The sequence below is a fragment of the Agelaius phoeniceus genome, chromosome 3, assembly GCF_051311805.1.
Source record: "Agelaius phoeniceus isolate bAgePho1 chromosome 3, bAgePho1.hap1, whole genome shotgun sequence".
Classification (NCBI taxonomy): Eukaryota; Metazoa; Chordata; class Aves; order Passeriformes; family Icteridae; genus Agelaius; species Agelaius phoeniceus.
Genome location: NC_135267.1, coordinates 109,856,946 through 109,874,173, shown reverse-complemented (window position 1 = coordinate 109,874,173; position 17,228 = coordinate 109,856,946). Strand labels below are relative to the sequence as shown.

The following is a 17,228-nucleotide window of genomic DNA, read 5'->3' as shown; positions in this document are numbered from 1 at the left end:
TTTTTCTTCCTTTCCAAATTCAGAATCAGCATGAACCTTTCCAGACCTGTGTGCAACTCACTGCTGCATCACTCCTTTGCCACCATCAAATGGAGAACTAGTCACTAGACTTTGTTTTAGGACCATCTGCCACAGAAACTTTGGGGCAAAGGAATATTTAAGAACATGGCCTAAGCACTTGAGACTGACAAGCCAAAGGCATGACTGCCTTTCATAGGAAAATCCCCCTGTGTCCAAATCCAGGCCAGGTGCCAGCCTGTCAGGGCTCTGTCCAGCCTGGCATTTGTGCAGAGCCTGAAGAACTGCCCAGGACAGATCATTAATAAGTGACAAAGTTGTCCTTGAACCCAGTCTCTATACTTGTAACAGCAGTTGTTTATTTGGGCACTCTCATTCTAATTCCTGGGAATTTATTCTGCTTTCCCATTCCCACCCTGTGTGGGCCTTCTACTGTATTTACATACAAGTGTGTATTTACATACACACTGTAAATACTGAGGCTGCCATCAAGGTCACCAGTGACAGAGGGGGTTTTCAGCCTACCAGGAAAATTCAAACTGGAAATCAAGTCAGTCATCCTTTTTCTAACAAGATAAGATGAGCCAAACCCCTTAAAGATGGCAGCATTAGGGCCTTAAGCATTAAAAAAAAAAAAAAAAAAAAAAACCAAACAACCAAAAAAACTGCACCTACTCACAAGAATTTGGCAGCAGAATGAATTTATGTCCAGGACATCAGGCTTGGACAGAAAAGGAAGAAATTCACCAATTCTTGCACCAGACATATTTGTTCTAGGCTAAGTCCCTAAGAAGTGACTTGTTTATGGAAAAAGAGACAATCCAAAGTAGGGAGAGAAGAGTCCTGTGGCTACTAAACAAAGATGGGGAAGCTGAGCTGGAAAAAACAGATCAATCAGCACCAGCAGAATTGCTAGAGAATGTGCAGGAGAGTAGGAATTTGCAGTCCCTCTGATAGCAGCAATGGAAAGAAGAAGTACAAGCTGTGCTGTCAGGATCATGTGTAGCTCAGGAGTGTCTGGCAAAAGGGTTGGGACTAAAGGACCAGTGTTTCTAACTCCATTTTAAAAGTGTAAAGGCACTTTAATTTTTACTATCTAGGCAAGAGGAGAGCAACCAAGAGAAAACTCTTCCTCATTACTTCTGGATGCCAGTGAGAGTGTGAAATTCTTAGGCATGCCTTTGGGCATACACACAGCCCACTTGTTTAAGTCTGGAGTGCCTATTAATATTGCAGCAGTAGGGAGAGAAATTACATCCTCCAGCAGCTTCCCAGGAACAGGACAATATGTCATTCTCCAAAGAGACAGGTCTCAGCACAAACTCATGGTGCTAGCAGCCACAAAACTCGGCAACAAATGCCTCGAGCTGAAATCAGGAAAGGGGTGCATTTTAAAGAAATGTAAAGGCACTTATGTCATGAGATTGCCCCCAAGAACAGCTCAGGCTGGTATTGTCAGAAAAACAGTAAGAAAATGGAATCTTGGACTCCCACTGTGTACCTGCCTATCCTCTGCTGTGCATTTCTGCAGGAGCAGAGCCCATGGAGAGAGCTCTCATTCATGGAGCCTTACCCAGCACTCTAAAATACTGTGGAAAACACATCCAAGGACACCAGCTAGAGGTGTAGCTGAGTTACCTGGAAACCTTCCTGTGGCTTTTGCCTGAGAAGCTCCAGAGGAGTACAATGATGGAAATGTTTCATTTTGCCTCACCTCACTTGCTGCTCTTGGCCCATTCTCAGTTCCACTATTGATATTACTCTACAGCACAACCACTGCTCCAAGATCTTATCTAAACAGACTTGACAGCAAGATGGGAAGCAACAAGGAAAGACAAATAAACACCTAAAAATAAAAGCCAGGTCATTTTCTTATTCCCTGCCTAGCACTGAAGTTGGCAGTTCTCATGGCCACCTTTTTTAATCAAGGTTTAATCAAGAAAATCACTCTACCCAAAGCAAAATTCAAGACTGTAGAACAGGCTTATGACAGAGAAAAATAGTAGTTTCCTCATCAAGAAGATAAAAGATAAAAAGTTTAGACTTTTTAGCAATTGCTTTATTGCAAGGAGAAAGTGTCTTCTGCTCTCTAAATAATAAAAAAAAAAATAAAACTAATCCTTCTCATGCTGGAAGAGAGAGGAAAAAAGCTCATGTTATTCCCTCAAACTTCAGAGCTCTGCAAGCTCATGTTTTCATTTAGGGTGTGCCTAATTAGAAAACACTCTGGCAAGCAGAGAAATACCAACAGTTGTGCAATTCCACCTCTGTTAAAAGCAACACAAATCATCAGCTTCCAACAGGTATCAACAACCTGTCAAACATGCCAGGTGCTGAAAGCAAAAGGCCTTCAAGGATTCTCTACAGGATGAGCTGTGTTTGCCTGAGTGCATGTTTTTAAATCAAAGCAAAGAAACCCTCCCATCCTCAAACACCTCAGGTCTTAGAGAGAAACAAGAACTCTTTGCCAAGGATGGTTTTTCTCTGCTGGGCTGCTCTGTATTGCCTTGCTGTTAATATTTACATTTTGGTATTCCAAATACAAGCAGAGTCCTGGATTGTCCACAACTCCTGCCTCCCACTAATGGGAATGTGTTTCGTATCCCAAAGTGTTGTTTTATGGTTTGGGAATTTATTTTGGTTGGGATTTTTTTGTTCAGTTGCTTTGTTTTTTCAGTGTTTTTCCCCCCTCCAAATTTCTTCATTTTTCAGCCACTCCAGTACCTCCTGAAAGAGAGGTTCAATTTCCATCCTTCTTCCACCCCTAAAGATGACCAGGGTGAAGACAGAAACTGAATTAGAGTAGAATTACAAGGACCCAGCAGTTGTCATTATCTGAAAGTAATGCTTCTGAACCAGGAACAATTTGACTTCATTTTTACTTCTAGCTACAAGTATTTCAACCTTTCACCAGCTCCCTCCAGTCACTGGAAGTAACCTAAACACACAACCACACCAGCCAAACCAGAGAGACCAGCTGGAGACCAAACAGCCTGCAGCAACTCCAACAGACCTTGACATTCTGCAGTATCCCACCAAAGCTTTTTCTGGATAACAAACAAGTGAATGGAACCACAAACTTGAGAGTAATCTCATGTTTTCTAGAGAAAAACACCTGAATTTTCTATGCCCTAAAGCATTCACCCACAGACCCCCCACAATATTTTACCAACACATATGCTTAGAAGAAAGCCACCACAACATGATCAGGTACAACTTAGGAACATTTTACCTCCAATTTCACATAAGCTGGAAAGGAAGGAGGATCAGGTCAATTTGCACAGCACAGCCTTTTGCATGTTATGAGAATCCTTTAGAAGGCAGCACAAGACAGATATTGGAAACAGAGAATTCCCATTTAACAGGAGCATAAAGTGCTTTGTCTCTCTTGCAAGAGAACAGCCATCCTCCAAGTTTCTCCTAGGCAGAACATCCTTTAATTTCAAACAGACTGCAACCACTAACAAAATTTTCAGACACACAGGCTCTTGTAAAGTTTCTGTACTGATAGAAATGCATTGTTTCACTGAACAGTTTAAAAAGAATTGTTAAGATAATCCAAGAATGGGCACAGGGATAGTATTGAACCTCAGGGATGGCTATGGGAAAGTAAAGCTGTACAAACTGTGCTGGCACAAACACATTCTCTGGAATATTCCTCTGGCCTCTGTCCATGTAGTGGGGCTGTGGTGTACTGAGATGGGAGAAGAGCCAAGAGATGAAGAATAATATTGAAAATAAAAGAACTACCCATATCCCCTGTTATTCTGTCCCACTACCCAGCCTTCAAAAGAATACAAATTTTGCAAATGCAGGTAAACTATGTCTAGAAAGAAAATAAAGAGGAAGATCAAAAGAAAATGGAAGGACATGGAAATGGCTTACCACTGCGTTCCTCAGGTCTAAGGCTTTTCTTTGCCACTTCTGCCAGTGCCCCAATGCCAAGACCAACAGCTAGTCCTTTAAAATAACAAGAAAAAGACTCAAGTCAGAATGAAAAAACCTTCCAAGCCACATACAGAAGCATTTTTGGTAATTAACTTTAAGCCACACATTCAAATGCACAACAGCTCTATTAGAACATCCTGGCCTTTGCAATGGAGCCATCTTCACTGGACACTGAAGAGTTTTCTCCTCCTGTACTTCTTCAGGCCAGCATGCCAGCCAGGAATCATAGGCTAGGCCAGTCTGGGACATCTGGCTTTTATAAAGCATGTCACAAGTGTTACTCAGAGCTTTGTGCTCTGGCTGATGACCTGCTGTAGACTCAAATCATGGAGTTTAAAAAAAGGGAAGAAAAAGAAGCCAAAACTCTCACAAACATGGTTCTCAAAGTACAGTTCTCAAGAAGGAACAGAATCCCTCTCACTGCCCACTGTGCCACAACAGCAGGAGGAAAAGCATCATTAGGATGAAGCCACTGCCAAGAGAGTGTAAAGTTGTGCAACCTTGCTGTCCAAGCTTTAGGTTTAATTGTGCTCATTAGCTGCCTCTTCCTTCCATGAGCTCATTTCATTTACTGTGATGAACAGAAACATGTTTTACCCCAAGGCTCACCTTACACCAGCAGTGCTGCAACCTGCAGTCCAAGGAGCTGGGCTGGGGAGTAATCCCACAGAGCAGTAAAACCAGGAGACAAAGCACCAGCACTCCCCATGCACTATCACCCTGGCAAGCAGTGAATTACAGGGTGGTTTCACAGCCACAGGTTCAGCTAGGACTACAAAAGCAGCATTATCTGCCTCTGCTAACCAGAGCAAAGGCACCGAAGAGTAAATGAGGCACAGATGGAATCATGCAGCAATCCATACAACCAAAGGTCTCACTGCCTTCCCAAAATCAAAATGTTTATTTTTCTGGATAATAAATGGCATGAGCAATCAGAACAGATGGTGCTGCTCCACATCTCCTCAGCAGTGGTGCATCCTGCTGTGCTCTGCTCCCACACTGCTGACACTACAGCAGGGTGCACCTGCTTTCCAAGCACCCCAAGCCCTCCTTAAGGCACTGCTGGAAAACTTCCCAGGTGAAAGAACCAGGGAACAAAGTCAGCACAATGAAGGAAGCAGAGCTGTCCAGCACATGGCATTTTGCACGTGTGCAGGAAGAACCACATGCACAAGTTTTGTAGACTCAAGTGAGAAAGCCTGGCCACAAACAAGGTGACCCTGATCCTGGAGCTTTTCCTCTCTCCCATCAGGCAATTACAACTCCCCCTCTCCCAGTACAATTTCAGGCTTGTATAGTTTGTCTGCTTCACAAACAGCTCCACTTTTAATCTTACAGACTGCATGCACTGGGGCCAGAGAATCCTGCATAAGGTGAAGCACAAGAGGCATCAATGACATTACAAGGTGGTTGGGGTTTGGGTTTTTTGGTTGGTTTGGTGGGGGGTTTTGTGGGATGGTTTTTGTTTGGGGTTTTAAAAAGAAATTTCTATATTTTCTGCAAGTTTTTCTGTGGAGTCACAGTACTGAAGGAAGTCTGATGTTAGTAATTATCTTGTGTAGAGCCTTCAATTGTGGCAAACCATGCATCACCAATTAACAAGTGTTTTGCACCAGAAATCCAGAGATTTTATTAGCTAAACAAAGTGAGAAAAATACCCCTAGGCTTCAGAGAAAACAAGCAAAAAGGTTTTTCAAACACAGCACAAACACCTACTAAAATGCTATACACAATTATTTCCAATCAGATCCCACATACAAGACAGTAACTTGGAGCAGGCAGCACCAAGAGTCAGCTAGGAAGCCAATAAATACGTATCTCATCAATAAGATGTGGTTTTCTAGACTAAATACCACTCACAGAACATTTCTGTTGGCCTTGATCCCACTTTTGCCACCTCCAAAACAATGCTCCCACCATAAATCAGCTTGATCATTATCAGAGCTAGACTGAACTGACTGGCAGTAATTGGTTTCAGAGTAAAAACATCACATCTTCTTCTATAGGTTCTATGTTCAATGTCTAAAATTAAAAAATACCAGATTTACTTCCTGGACATAAAATAAAACATATCTGAAGTTTCTAATCTCTTCATCATTAAGACACAAACCACTTCAAAGGTAAATGAAAATCTAGGAACCAGATTCTACCCTGTCTTGCAGAATAAAGCTGAAGAAGTTACAGCTTGTTTAAAAGCAGCTTGGGTTTGCATCAGTGTGGGCAAGATCAGACTACAAATGAACGTGTTTTGCACCTTCCTTCTCATAAATGTGCACAGCTAAGCATCTGTACTAATATTTTAGACTGCACTAAAAAAAGAGCTGCTTTTTCAATAGGTGCTCTTACAACTTCCTCCCTGCTCACTCTATCCAATTTCCAAAAAAAAAAAAAAATAACCCAAATCACCAATCAACAACAGTTTCAGATAAACTAAAGTTGGGCAAAAACAAGTGCATGGTTAAACAGCTGCTAAGCTTTAAAGATCTGAAGTTTAAACAAAGGCTTCAAACATCTTCAAACTATAATCACAGTGTTTGCTGCTGCTTAGCAGTGGAGCTTGCAGAAAAAGGAGGATGTAAGGGTGGATGTTTGGGGCTAAGGTGTTTGCCTTCCCAAGTAACTACTCCAGCTGCTGAGGTGCTGCTTCCCAGGAGTACAGGACATCTGCCTGCCACCAGGGAGTCCTGAATGAGCTCCTCTTGCTGCTTTGCTTGAACATGGAGCTTTCTTTGCTTCCCCTCTGAAACTGCCTTTATCTCAGCTCCCAAGTTGTCTCCAAGTTTTGGCTCTTTCCTATTCCTCCCTGCAGTGGGAGGAAATGAGTAGGCAGCTCTGTGGGGCTGAGCTGCTGCTGTTCACCTGTTACCAGGAACAAATCACCCTCCAAAGAACCTGCAGTGCTCCAAAAGCAGCCTCCTCCTCTGGGCCACTAATCTACTTGCACAGGACACTCCTGATGCCCTTCACTTCCCTTGTCTGCAAGAGGTGCATTTCCTCCAAGAATAATCATTTTGGGACACTTCTCAGCAGTGCTCAACAGGCATTGTTCAGCACCTTGAAAAAATAATATCCTTAAGTACCTCTATAAAGTCCTTCTCCTGCATTTTGCACTTCATGCAGATTATTTCAGGCCTGGAAAATGCCACTTGGTTCTATACCAGTAGAGTGGCTCTCAGAATATTTTCCAGGCATCTGCAGCATCTGGTACACTTGAAACCAAGCCTATCAAGGGATGATCTGGAACCAGTTTTGTTCAGGGCAAAACCTCTTGCTCAGCAACTGAGACAACCAAACAAACAGGAGCTGAATGGGCTGTTATCACTGCTCAGCCTGCCAAGCACAGGGTGGGAGCAAGACCCTCCCCTGGAGCAGCCTGTGCCCTGGTTTTGGTCAGGTAAAACACCACAATCACCACACAGAACACACTGAAAGCTCCTCAGCTGGACAGGGCAATGAAGAATATAAGGAAAGGCTCATGGGTCAGGACAGGGAGATCACTCAGCAATCACCATCACAGAGAAAACGGACTTGACCTGGGGAAATTAGCTCAATTTATTACCAGTCAAATCAGAGTAGGATAATGAGAAATTAATACTAAATCATAAAAGACATTCCTTCTACTCCTCTGTCAGGTTTGCAAGGTGCCCCTGAGCAGGAAGAATGATGTGCATAACTCCAACATCTGGGAGTGACTGGCATCTGACTCTAGGATATCAGAAAGCTAATTAATTACTTTATTATACTATATTATAATGTGACTATATTACACTGTATCACACTAACAAGAACTATCACTAACTAACTAACTCAAAAAACTTGTGACTCTCTGCCCGAGAGTCCCGACACCCACACGTGGGTCAATGAATCCAAAACACCCTCACCAGAATGAAATCCAGCAATCACCTTGGGTAAACAATCTCCAGAACACATTCCACATGGGCACAAACACAGGAGCAGCAAGTGAGATAAGAATTGCTTTGATCATTGTTTTCTCTGCTTCTCTCAGGAGAATCCTGAGAAAGCGAAATCTCTCTCTGTTCAGAGGGCATGTGAATAACACACTCCTCCCTTCTTTCTGAGTTAAACTTTACTCCTGAATTCTGCTCCTCCCTCCTCAGGGAGAGAACTCCTCACTCTGCCCCTGCCCCAGTGTGGGGTTGCTCCCACAGAGACAGTTCTCCACAAACTCCCCCAATGAGAGTCCTCTCCATGGGCTGCAGTTCTACACAGCCTGCCCCAGCACAGGGTGCAATCCTTCAGAACAGGCTGCTCCAGGGGCACGAGTCCTGCCAGGAACCTGCTCCTGTGGGGGCTTCACAAAGCTTTCTTCAAGCATCCATCTATTCCCTGGGGGCTCCTCCATGGGCTGCAGGTGGAATTCCTCCATTGTGGCCCTCCCTGGGCTGCAGGGACACAGATGCCTCACCATGGCCTTCACCACAGGCTGCCAAAGAATCTCAGCCCCAGCATCTGCAGCACCTTCTCCACCTCCTCCTTCCCCACCCTCGGTGCCTGCAGGGCTGTTTCTCTCACTCCTCTCTCCAGATGCATTTTTTCTGGATTTTTTTCTCCCTTCTTAACTCTTATCCCAGAGGCTCTGCCACCAGTGCTGATGGCCTTGGCTTGGAGCCACCTTGGAGCTGGACACGGGGGAAGTTTCTGGAAGCTTCTCCCAGAAGCCACCCTGCAGCCAAAACCTTGACAAGCAAACCCAATCCACTCACATGAATCCTGCAGCTGTCAGGTCTGTATATACTTTACTATCATACCTCAACAGAGTAGGTTTTTGATTTTTTTCTTTTCAAATTTGTTAAAATCATATTAAATCTAGACTTCACCACAAGCTTCCAGAATTTTCTTTATTGCAAAAGAATCTTATTATATCATTAAAATAATAAACTTAGAAACCAGGAATATGATTAAGGGAGACAGGAACAGCTTAGAAAAGTCAAATAAGGCAAGGAAGGGAGAATGGAAATGAAAAAAAAAAAAACATTAAGAACTGAGTAGTGGAACTGATGACCCATCAGGCTACAAAACAAGCATGGAACAAAAAACTGCAGAAAAATCTGTTTTGTCAATTACAATCCTGGGAAGAATAAATAAATAAAAATCAAGGATGCTATTTAGTACTATAAATAGACCCACCAGCAGTCACTCTGGCTGCTGCTAGAAGCAAATAAAAATACATATAAAGGACTAAGAAGTTCAGTAGAGGATCTTGTGCTGGTCACAGAGCAATATTAGCTCAGTATTACAGGCAAGTGTTGGAAAACATGATCTTCAATCTTTCCAGTAAAATGCTCTTTGCCCACAGAAGAAGTGAGAAGCCAGGCAAACTCAGCAGTCCAAGTATTTTTGCCTCCTGTTGCTAATTTGTCCATCACTCCCAGAGTGATGGACATCATGGCCGAGACACAGCTGAACACTCCCATAACACTGGAGGGGATGAAAGAAAACATTCAAAGACAGGAGGAGGAATGGGATCGTGCCAATAGCATGGGAATTTAGCTATCTGAACCCCAGGAACAGTTATATGAACTCTGGTTTTGACCTACTCAACATCACTCCATCCTATCCAACATTAAAATAATGCTGTTTGAATATAGAAATAAAGGGGGAAAGTTGATTCTATTAAAAAAAAAATCAAATGCTAGTTTGACTGGTGTGGATATTGTAGAAGAATCCACATCAACCACTTTATTTCCCAGAATGATTTTTTGGGGTCTTCAAATGAAGATGGCATCTCAAAGCACACAAGAAAATTCCTGCACAAAAAGTTTACTTGCTTTAAGCTACATTCCCTCACAGACATGGAGCAGCCTCCTGCCCTTGGTTATTTCTAAGGCAATGTAAAGAGCCAGGCAGTAGAGCAGGAAATAATCACCCCCCACCTCTGCCATTCCTTGGCTGATTCTCATCATTTGAATGTCCTAGGAAGTGAGGACACAGCTGGCTCACTAATATTCCACAGGTTAACAGTGATGTTTCCTGCAATGTTTCTTTATCCTCCCCCATCCAACCTGGCCTTCAACACCTCCAGAGATGGGATATTCCCAATTTCTCTGGGCAGGCTGTGCCAGTGCCTCACCACCCTATGAATAAAGGATTTATTCCTTTATAACTAATAACCTTTATAACTAATCTAAGCCTGCCCTCTGTCAGTTTAAAGCCATTATCCCTCATCCTGTTACCAGAGGTCCTTGTAGAAAGTCCCAAAATAATACCAAGGGATATCTTAAACTGAAATAAATTACCTATAGACCAGATTTTTTGTTTGTTAAGCCACTGACAGTACTGTTTCTCTTTGCTGTTGCAAATTAAAATTCAGAGGAAAAGATAAGCAATGAATGCTAACATGAGATTGCAGAGACCAGAGAATCTGAACAATTTCTGCAAAAGAATTTTCCCCCAGCAGCCCTCTAAAAGCAAGCACTCTCTCTTGCCAGCCATTTTACTCATATGAAGCAGACAACTGGAAGAAGAGTAGCAAGACCAAAACAAAAATAAATGACACAGAGATGTCTGGAGATGCTGCTTATAAGCAATCTTTCTTTCCTACTCTCCCTTAGTGGTTTTGGTCTGATGGGGCTATTTGTTTTGGTTTTTACCTTGAGGTTAGGAGAAGACAGGTTATACTTCCCCTAGAAGGATGAGTTAGCCTTCCCTCCCACAACAGCCTTGGGTGCCAAAAGCTGGAACATAAAGCAACAGCACTGGAACCCAAAGTTCACAGAAAATTTGGTCATCTGCCACTTCACATCCACCAGCTGTCAGCAAGCAGCAACAGAGGAACTCAGAAGATAGCAGCTAAAAGTGCTGGGATATTTCCCCTAACATTCAAGGCTAGATTAGAATGGACACCTGTGTGCTACCAGAGCTTAGGAACATTGTAAGTGAGTTTTAAAGTAATGGCTTGTTACTCCAAAAAGCAGATCATGAACCCTGCTTCCCCTAAGGAATAATAAGCATGCTGTGAAGCCAGAGTGCCTGCAACAGACTACAGGGTTAAAGAGATCTGACAAGCATGAAAAACTTATCACAAAATTCACTTGCTGTTTATTCCTGCACTGCATAGGATCAGCCCCTGCCCCAGCTCCTCCTAGTGTGCCTATCAGTCTGACAAGAGGACACACAGAGACATAGTAATTGTTTTTTTAATATAATAATTGATTTGAATTACATTTGACAGGTTACTTTTCTTTCTTCTGGGATCTGTAACACAAGGATGTCTACTTTGTACATGTGCTTCTCTTTCAAATTTTGTGGAAGTGAATCACAAGAGCCACAACAGACTGTTCACAACCTAGATAGGCCACTATCATCTCAAAACAGTAGAGTCACAAAAAAAACCCAACCACAGCAAAACACAGACTCCTCATCCAAGGAGGATTACCTAAGTAGCACTAGCTGTGTTCATCTCTCCACCTGCAATATGTGATACCTTATTCCTTAGGAACATGTTTAGTCCTTTGATGATTTTGGATACAAGACATTAAATAAGCATCATCTGTCAATATTACTTAAGATATTTAGCTGCTTTTTGATATAGTAAGTCCCATTCTGCAAGTAGAATTCATTTAAGTTTCAGCTAGCTTGATCTTACAAGCTCAGAATTTACATCCTTCCTGGGAGAAAATGGTCTACAAGCAATGGCTTAGTAAATCAAACCTTGACTATTATCATCTCCCCATGCTCAAAAAGGAATACCAGGAGGAAATGTTTTACATTTAAACACTGTTCAGAGAAATAGCAAGGATAAGATTGGGGAAAGATTACTTAGAATAACAGCTGCTCCAGCTGTCTCTGCTTGACAGTAACAGCAAACTGTAAGGACTGGGAGAGTCTCCTCAAAGTGCAATCACATGTGCAGGACCAGGGTATTTGTACAGGCTGGGGAACAGCCTGCACCCCAGTCTCCCATTAGAACAGCACAGCCCACATGGAGGTGTCACCATGACAGCTCTGCTATGCACCCCCAAATCATCTGCCCCAAACTCTAAAGATCACTGACAAAGCCCAGATGGAGCTGTTTGTGGGAAAGCACTTTGCTGTTAGCAAGCTGAACTGCAAATAGGATGGCAGAGGCAACCCCCCAGTGGTGCAGAGCAGGAGCCCTGTCACAGGCAGCCGTGACAGCAGTGTCAGTGCCATGGCAAGGCTGGCAGTGCACACTCACCTCCAAAGTTGGCGAGGCGGCCGATCCTGGTGACCGGAACCTTCCTCTCCCGGGCCCGCTCACTGAGCTGCAGGGGAGAGAGAGAGAGAGAGGGGAAAAACAAAACAAGAAATCCACAAATTAACTGGGCACATGCTCAGACACCTGCAAAGTCAGAGCACAAGCCAGAGCACTTGAACAGCTCCATGCTGCAGAAAGCTTTCCTTGAACCCTTGGGATTTTCAAGGGAACACAGATCAGAACAGACACATCCTGAACTGAAATGCACACTGAGCAGAGGAGAGGACAGGAAGGTGGGAAAGACAGAAGAGCTGACAACCATGTTGGGAAACCCCATTTTCACTTTCAACTCAGCAGCCCTTGTATTTTGAACTTGGAGAAGCCAAACAAAGCTAACCCAAACTCCCTTCCATGCATGGCATTAGAACTCACGGAGGGTCATGGGATTCACAGAACTGTAATTCACAGGACTGTGGACAGTTCCCCCACACACAGCAGCAGGAGCAGCTAAGTGTACAGTTACATCCAATATCCTGAGTGAGTGAGCCCAGTGGCATCTGATACTGGATGTGGGGAAGGAGCACAAGGTCAGAGCAGGTGACAAGTATCTGCACTGTGGGCTCTGCACTCACACGAGGGCATGAAGCACTAAAGTGAAAATTGTGAGCTGTGCTACTCTCCAACCTACTTATGCTCAGGGCAGCATTGCCTCCACCCCTACAACTGCCTCCACCCCTACAAGATGCCACACAGGAAGCCACAGCCTCCACTGTGAGGAGCTTAGGTCCAATTCTAAGCCTACCTACACTTTTTAAACATCCTCTCACATCAGATTATCTGACATAGAGGGAGCAAGTGTGAAAAGAGAGACTGAAAAGCTATTAACAGAGCAAATATCACAGGATTAATGAGCACTGACACTTCCCTTTTTTCCCTGCGAAAAAGGGAATAGTGGAAGAGGAAGAAATGAGAGAAACATAGGAGAAGGTGAGTAAGGGCAATCTGGTACAGACATCACAGTAGTGAGAATCCTTAATTAAAACAACATACCATCTGCTTGTAGGGTTTCTGTCCTGAACCTGTTTTGGCCTGTCTGGCTTTATCAATATCTTCAGCTGTTAATCCACCAACAGAGGAATGGTCTTGGTGAAAAGCTCTATTTTGTCCAAAGGCAGTAGCAAAAGGATTTCCAGGGTCCCTAATGCCTCCAAATAACCTTGCATCCATTTTGGGAGGGAAAGGCTTCTGACCCATGCCAGAATCTGCAGTCTCATCAATATTTCTAAAAGGTCCATTTGTTGTGTAGGAATAAGCAGGGCCTTCAGTGCTGTGTTCCTGAGGCTTGCCAGGGGCAGTGGAGAAGTCCATTGGAGCATCTGATGGCTCTCTGGCTGAGAAGTCATAGTCTTTCCCAAAATCCTCACCAAGGTCAGTAAAGTTCTCCTGCTGTTTGCCAAGCTCCTGCAAACAAGAATTGAAATACTTGAAGAAAAGATCTTAAACTTTGCTCCCTACCCACCCATGGTCCTCAGAGATGAGCATGCAGCTGAGTGTCATGTCTCCACAGTAAAGAATTGTAGAGACAGAGACTCTGGCACTGCAGACATTCACAGTAAGAGACAAGAAAAAAGGAAGAGACACTGATGATGCCTGGAATCCCTGACAACCCTTTAACTCCACTGATGGGACAAATTCTTTAACAGTTTCTCAAATATCCATAACTGGAGACACCCTGTTTTTACATACACTGCCAGAAAGGGTCACTAAATATGGAGTTCACTAGAAGCAGTGCACAGCTCAGAAACAACAGGTGACTGGAGCTGCAGTATCACATAAGAATAATGTTGTTTTCCTTCCTCTCACCCTGTTTTCAGTCACACAACATGAGCACTTCCAAGCCCAAAGCCACCTGAAGCAATACCAGATACCTACTTACAGGCAGAGTAAGCTCAGCCCTTCACAGTCATAACACTGCCAACTGCAAAACACATTCCATTATTCAACCACCAAACTATGTGTTGTCATCCCAAAATAAATAAAATTTTGTGCCTGGAGCAAGGATAACAGCATCAGGCACAGCAACACTCCAGGCAAGCTTCTCCTGACACTCTTTTCTGTCCTAACCTTGCAAAAGCTGCCCCACAAAGTCCAGGTATTTTTTAACACTTTTCAGTCAAAAATAAATACACAAATAAAAATCAACAGCAGAGCATTATCTCTAGTTACCGATCTCAGCACTGGCAATACCATAAAATAACTGATGACTGTTACAGGCTATCAACAGGATTTTAAATCCTGCTGTGGTCAGGCAACCAGGCAACATATTTTGGGCTCTTTCCTAAATACTAATCACATTTCCCTTCCTTAGAAAAAAGGCAGAACATGGTCTTTCCTGTTATTCAGCAGGTCTCATACTATTCTGAACCTCAACATCACAGCGGGGGAGGAGAGAAATGTTTACAGATGGGAACTGTGGCTCACAATACTGACCAGTGATTACAAGCAAGAAAGCTCCCTTGCCTCCATACCAAATTTTTAGAAACATGCCAGACAGCTAAACCACTGCCAATTAATGTAAAACATCTTCCTCTCTTCAAAACAGAAAATGCTGTGTGTTTATACTTCTTACTGAGCTCTGCTTTGGCAGGAGTTTCTCTTGCAATCCATTTACCTAAAGCAGGGCAAGTGTTCTGCAGTTGTGCTCATTGGGCTTCTCTTGTGCAAAGAAACATGCACAGAAACAGAACATCTCTCCTCTTGGGTGCAAGAGGCAGGCAATGACAAGACAAAGCACTATCCCACAAACAAACATCCAAGTTAGTTCTACTGCAAGCTTAAACAGAACCAAGAAAACACTGGCCCAGATTGTAGGACTGAAGCTATAGATTGCTCATTGCATAAAAACCATCAAAATCTCATTCCTTAGTTTCTGCTTCAAAAATGATCATCTGAGCTACACACTCCTTCCAGAGAATGATGAGAGAGAAGTACCACAGATAAGCCCCTTGCTTTCAAAAGATGGCAGCACAGCAGATGTGAAGCTCTTACAAATCTATCCCATCTCTGATGAGAGAAGCTGCTGTCTGCCTTTCCTTATGTTCCTCATTTGAAAGCCAGTTCCAAAATTCCAGCCTGGGCTGTAAGTGGTAAATGTGCAAACACCTGAACCTGAGCCACTCTGAAAAATATCACGTGCACCAATTCTGCCAAGAAAGGAAGCAGCACTGAGATAAATCCACTGCACTCTAAAAGAGATGTAAATCAATGCCCAAAGTTTAAAGGAGACTAAATAACAAAGTTGCTGACCAGTCTTAGCAAGAGCTTGATCTTTAACAAGATGGGAACTTTTCTTACTCAGCGTGTCTTAAACACTCAGTAATGGAAACACTAATATTCCCCTCCCATTCCTGTTCAAGCACCTTCCACACACCACAAATTCCAAAGAATTCCCAGAGCCCTGCAACATTACTGTTATCAATCCCACACTTCAGAACTAGGCTCTCATTCAAGACGTGAGTTCCCTGACACTCACACAACAAAACCAAAAAAAGTACAAGGAGAAAAAGCAAAACATCAGACTAGAGTGTGCTCAAAGAGCTTTGCTCACCTGCACCTTGCCCAGGGCAGAGCTGAACTGTTGCTCAGCAGTGGCCTGGAGAGTCTTGGCAATGGTGACTGCATCTCCCCCGAGGAGCACCTGCCGAAGCTGCCCTGCCTGGGTCTCCAGGATGGCTTTACTCAGCTTGGTCAAGCCCCTCATGACCATGATGGCATCACCCGCCATGACTGATGAATTTCTGTGCTGAAAGATAAAAAGGGAGAGGGAGCAGAGAGACAAGATGTCAAGAACAAGTTTGCAGCAGGTTTCATGTCCCCTAAGAGCTGGTAGCAGATGCCTGGAAAATCTCTTCCTGCTTTGGCAAGCAGCCACCATGGGAACCTGTTTGCAGCCCAGGGAGCAGCCAGGCCAGCCTGAGGGCCTGGATAGCTGATCTTACCAGGAAAAGAGAATTCTCCTTCTTCTCATGAGTTAGGATGACTTTCCAGGACTCTGCACAAATATCCAAGTTGCCATTCACCAAGGCAAGCAAAGACAGTAAATGTCGGTAAACACTACAAAGATTGTCTTGATTCCTTCCAGATGTTAGAAGTGGATTAAAAACATAAACATTTGACCTTTCATTATTTTGGAGCCTTGGAACACGTTCTCAGATCCTGATAGCACTGATGAAGTTCACTGTCACATTCCATCCCTGCCCTGCAGTTGTGCCTGCTCATTTTACATAGCTGAATTTCTTTACTCCCACACCAGTGATTAAGCTTTGTCCATCCTCCAAAGGCAGCCTGCTCCATAGTCTGTTTTGTCCCCAACTTGTAGCTCACTCTGCTACTTCTAACTGGAAGTTTAAGCATCTCACAACACCTACCTACTACAGCATTTGCAAAGTGCTGCACTACAGTCAATTTTTGATTCAGCCCCCCTTCCTTTTCAAGAGGATCCATCTCAGATTTGGAACAGCCTGTGCCACTTCAGTGTCTTCAAATACAAACTGGGCACTGCAGGATGGAGTGTGTCTGACAAGAGTAATTTCCATCAACTCCTTTGGCTCAGTCTAGTACCAAACTCAGGCTCAGGACAGTGGCTCTCCTACATCACTGTGGTTCATGTAAAAGAAATCCAGTGCTTTGGGTGCAAAACCATTTTGCAGGGGAGATTTTCACCTGCTTATTTCACTCATCTGCTACACCCTTCAAGCACAGACAGGGTCACAGTTCCAGGACTGGCTCAGCTGCACATGTTCCCATCTTTACTGACACAGAACACAGAGGCATGCAGTTGGAACAAGATGCTGACTAAGCTCCAACCTTGCCCATACAGCAGTCTCCCTAATGATTTGGAGAGGAAAAAAAAAATGTTCTGACTGTACTAGGTAGAGAGCACTAGTCTAAGGTCACATATTTATTTCCTAGGTAGGTACACAGCTATCAACCAATTTTTAGAGGATAACTTGTCAACATGCACATCTACTCAACTATAAATGTTAATAAACTGATGTGGTACAAGTGGTCTTGAGTCAAAGCA

General features: G+C 43.5%; 1 protein-coding gene across 1 annotated transcript in view; it reads right to left on the bottom strand.

Annotated features, from left to right (window-relative positions):
* COQ8A (coenzyme Q8A) overlaps positions 1–17,228 on the bottom strand; it is a 43,339-nt gene that overhangs the window by 15,881 nt on the left and 10,230 nt on the right. Inside the window, exons 2-5 of the mRNA XM_054629198.2 lie at positions 15,753–15,947; positions 13,196–13,606; positions 12,146–12,212; positions 3,904–3,978 (exon numbers count right to left, since the gene is read on the bottom strand). Of these exons, the coding sequence (XP_054485173.2) occupies positions 3,904–3,978; positions 12,146–12,212; positions 13,196–13,606; positions 15,753–15,929 (730 nt within the window). The 5' untranslated portion in view covers positions 15,930–15,947. The remainder of the gene's footprint in view (positions 1–3,903; positions 3,979–12,145; positions 12,213–13,195; positions 13,607–15,752; positions 15,948–17,228) is intronic.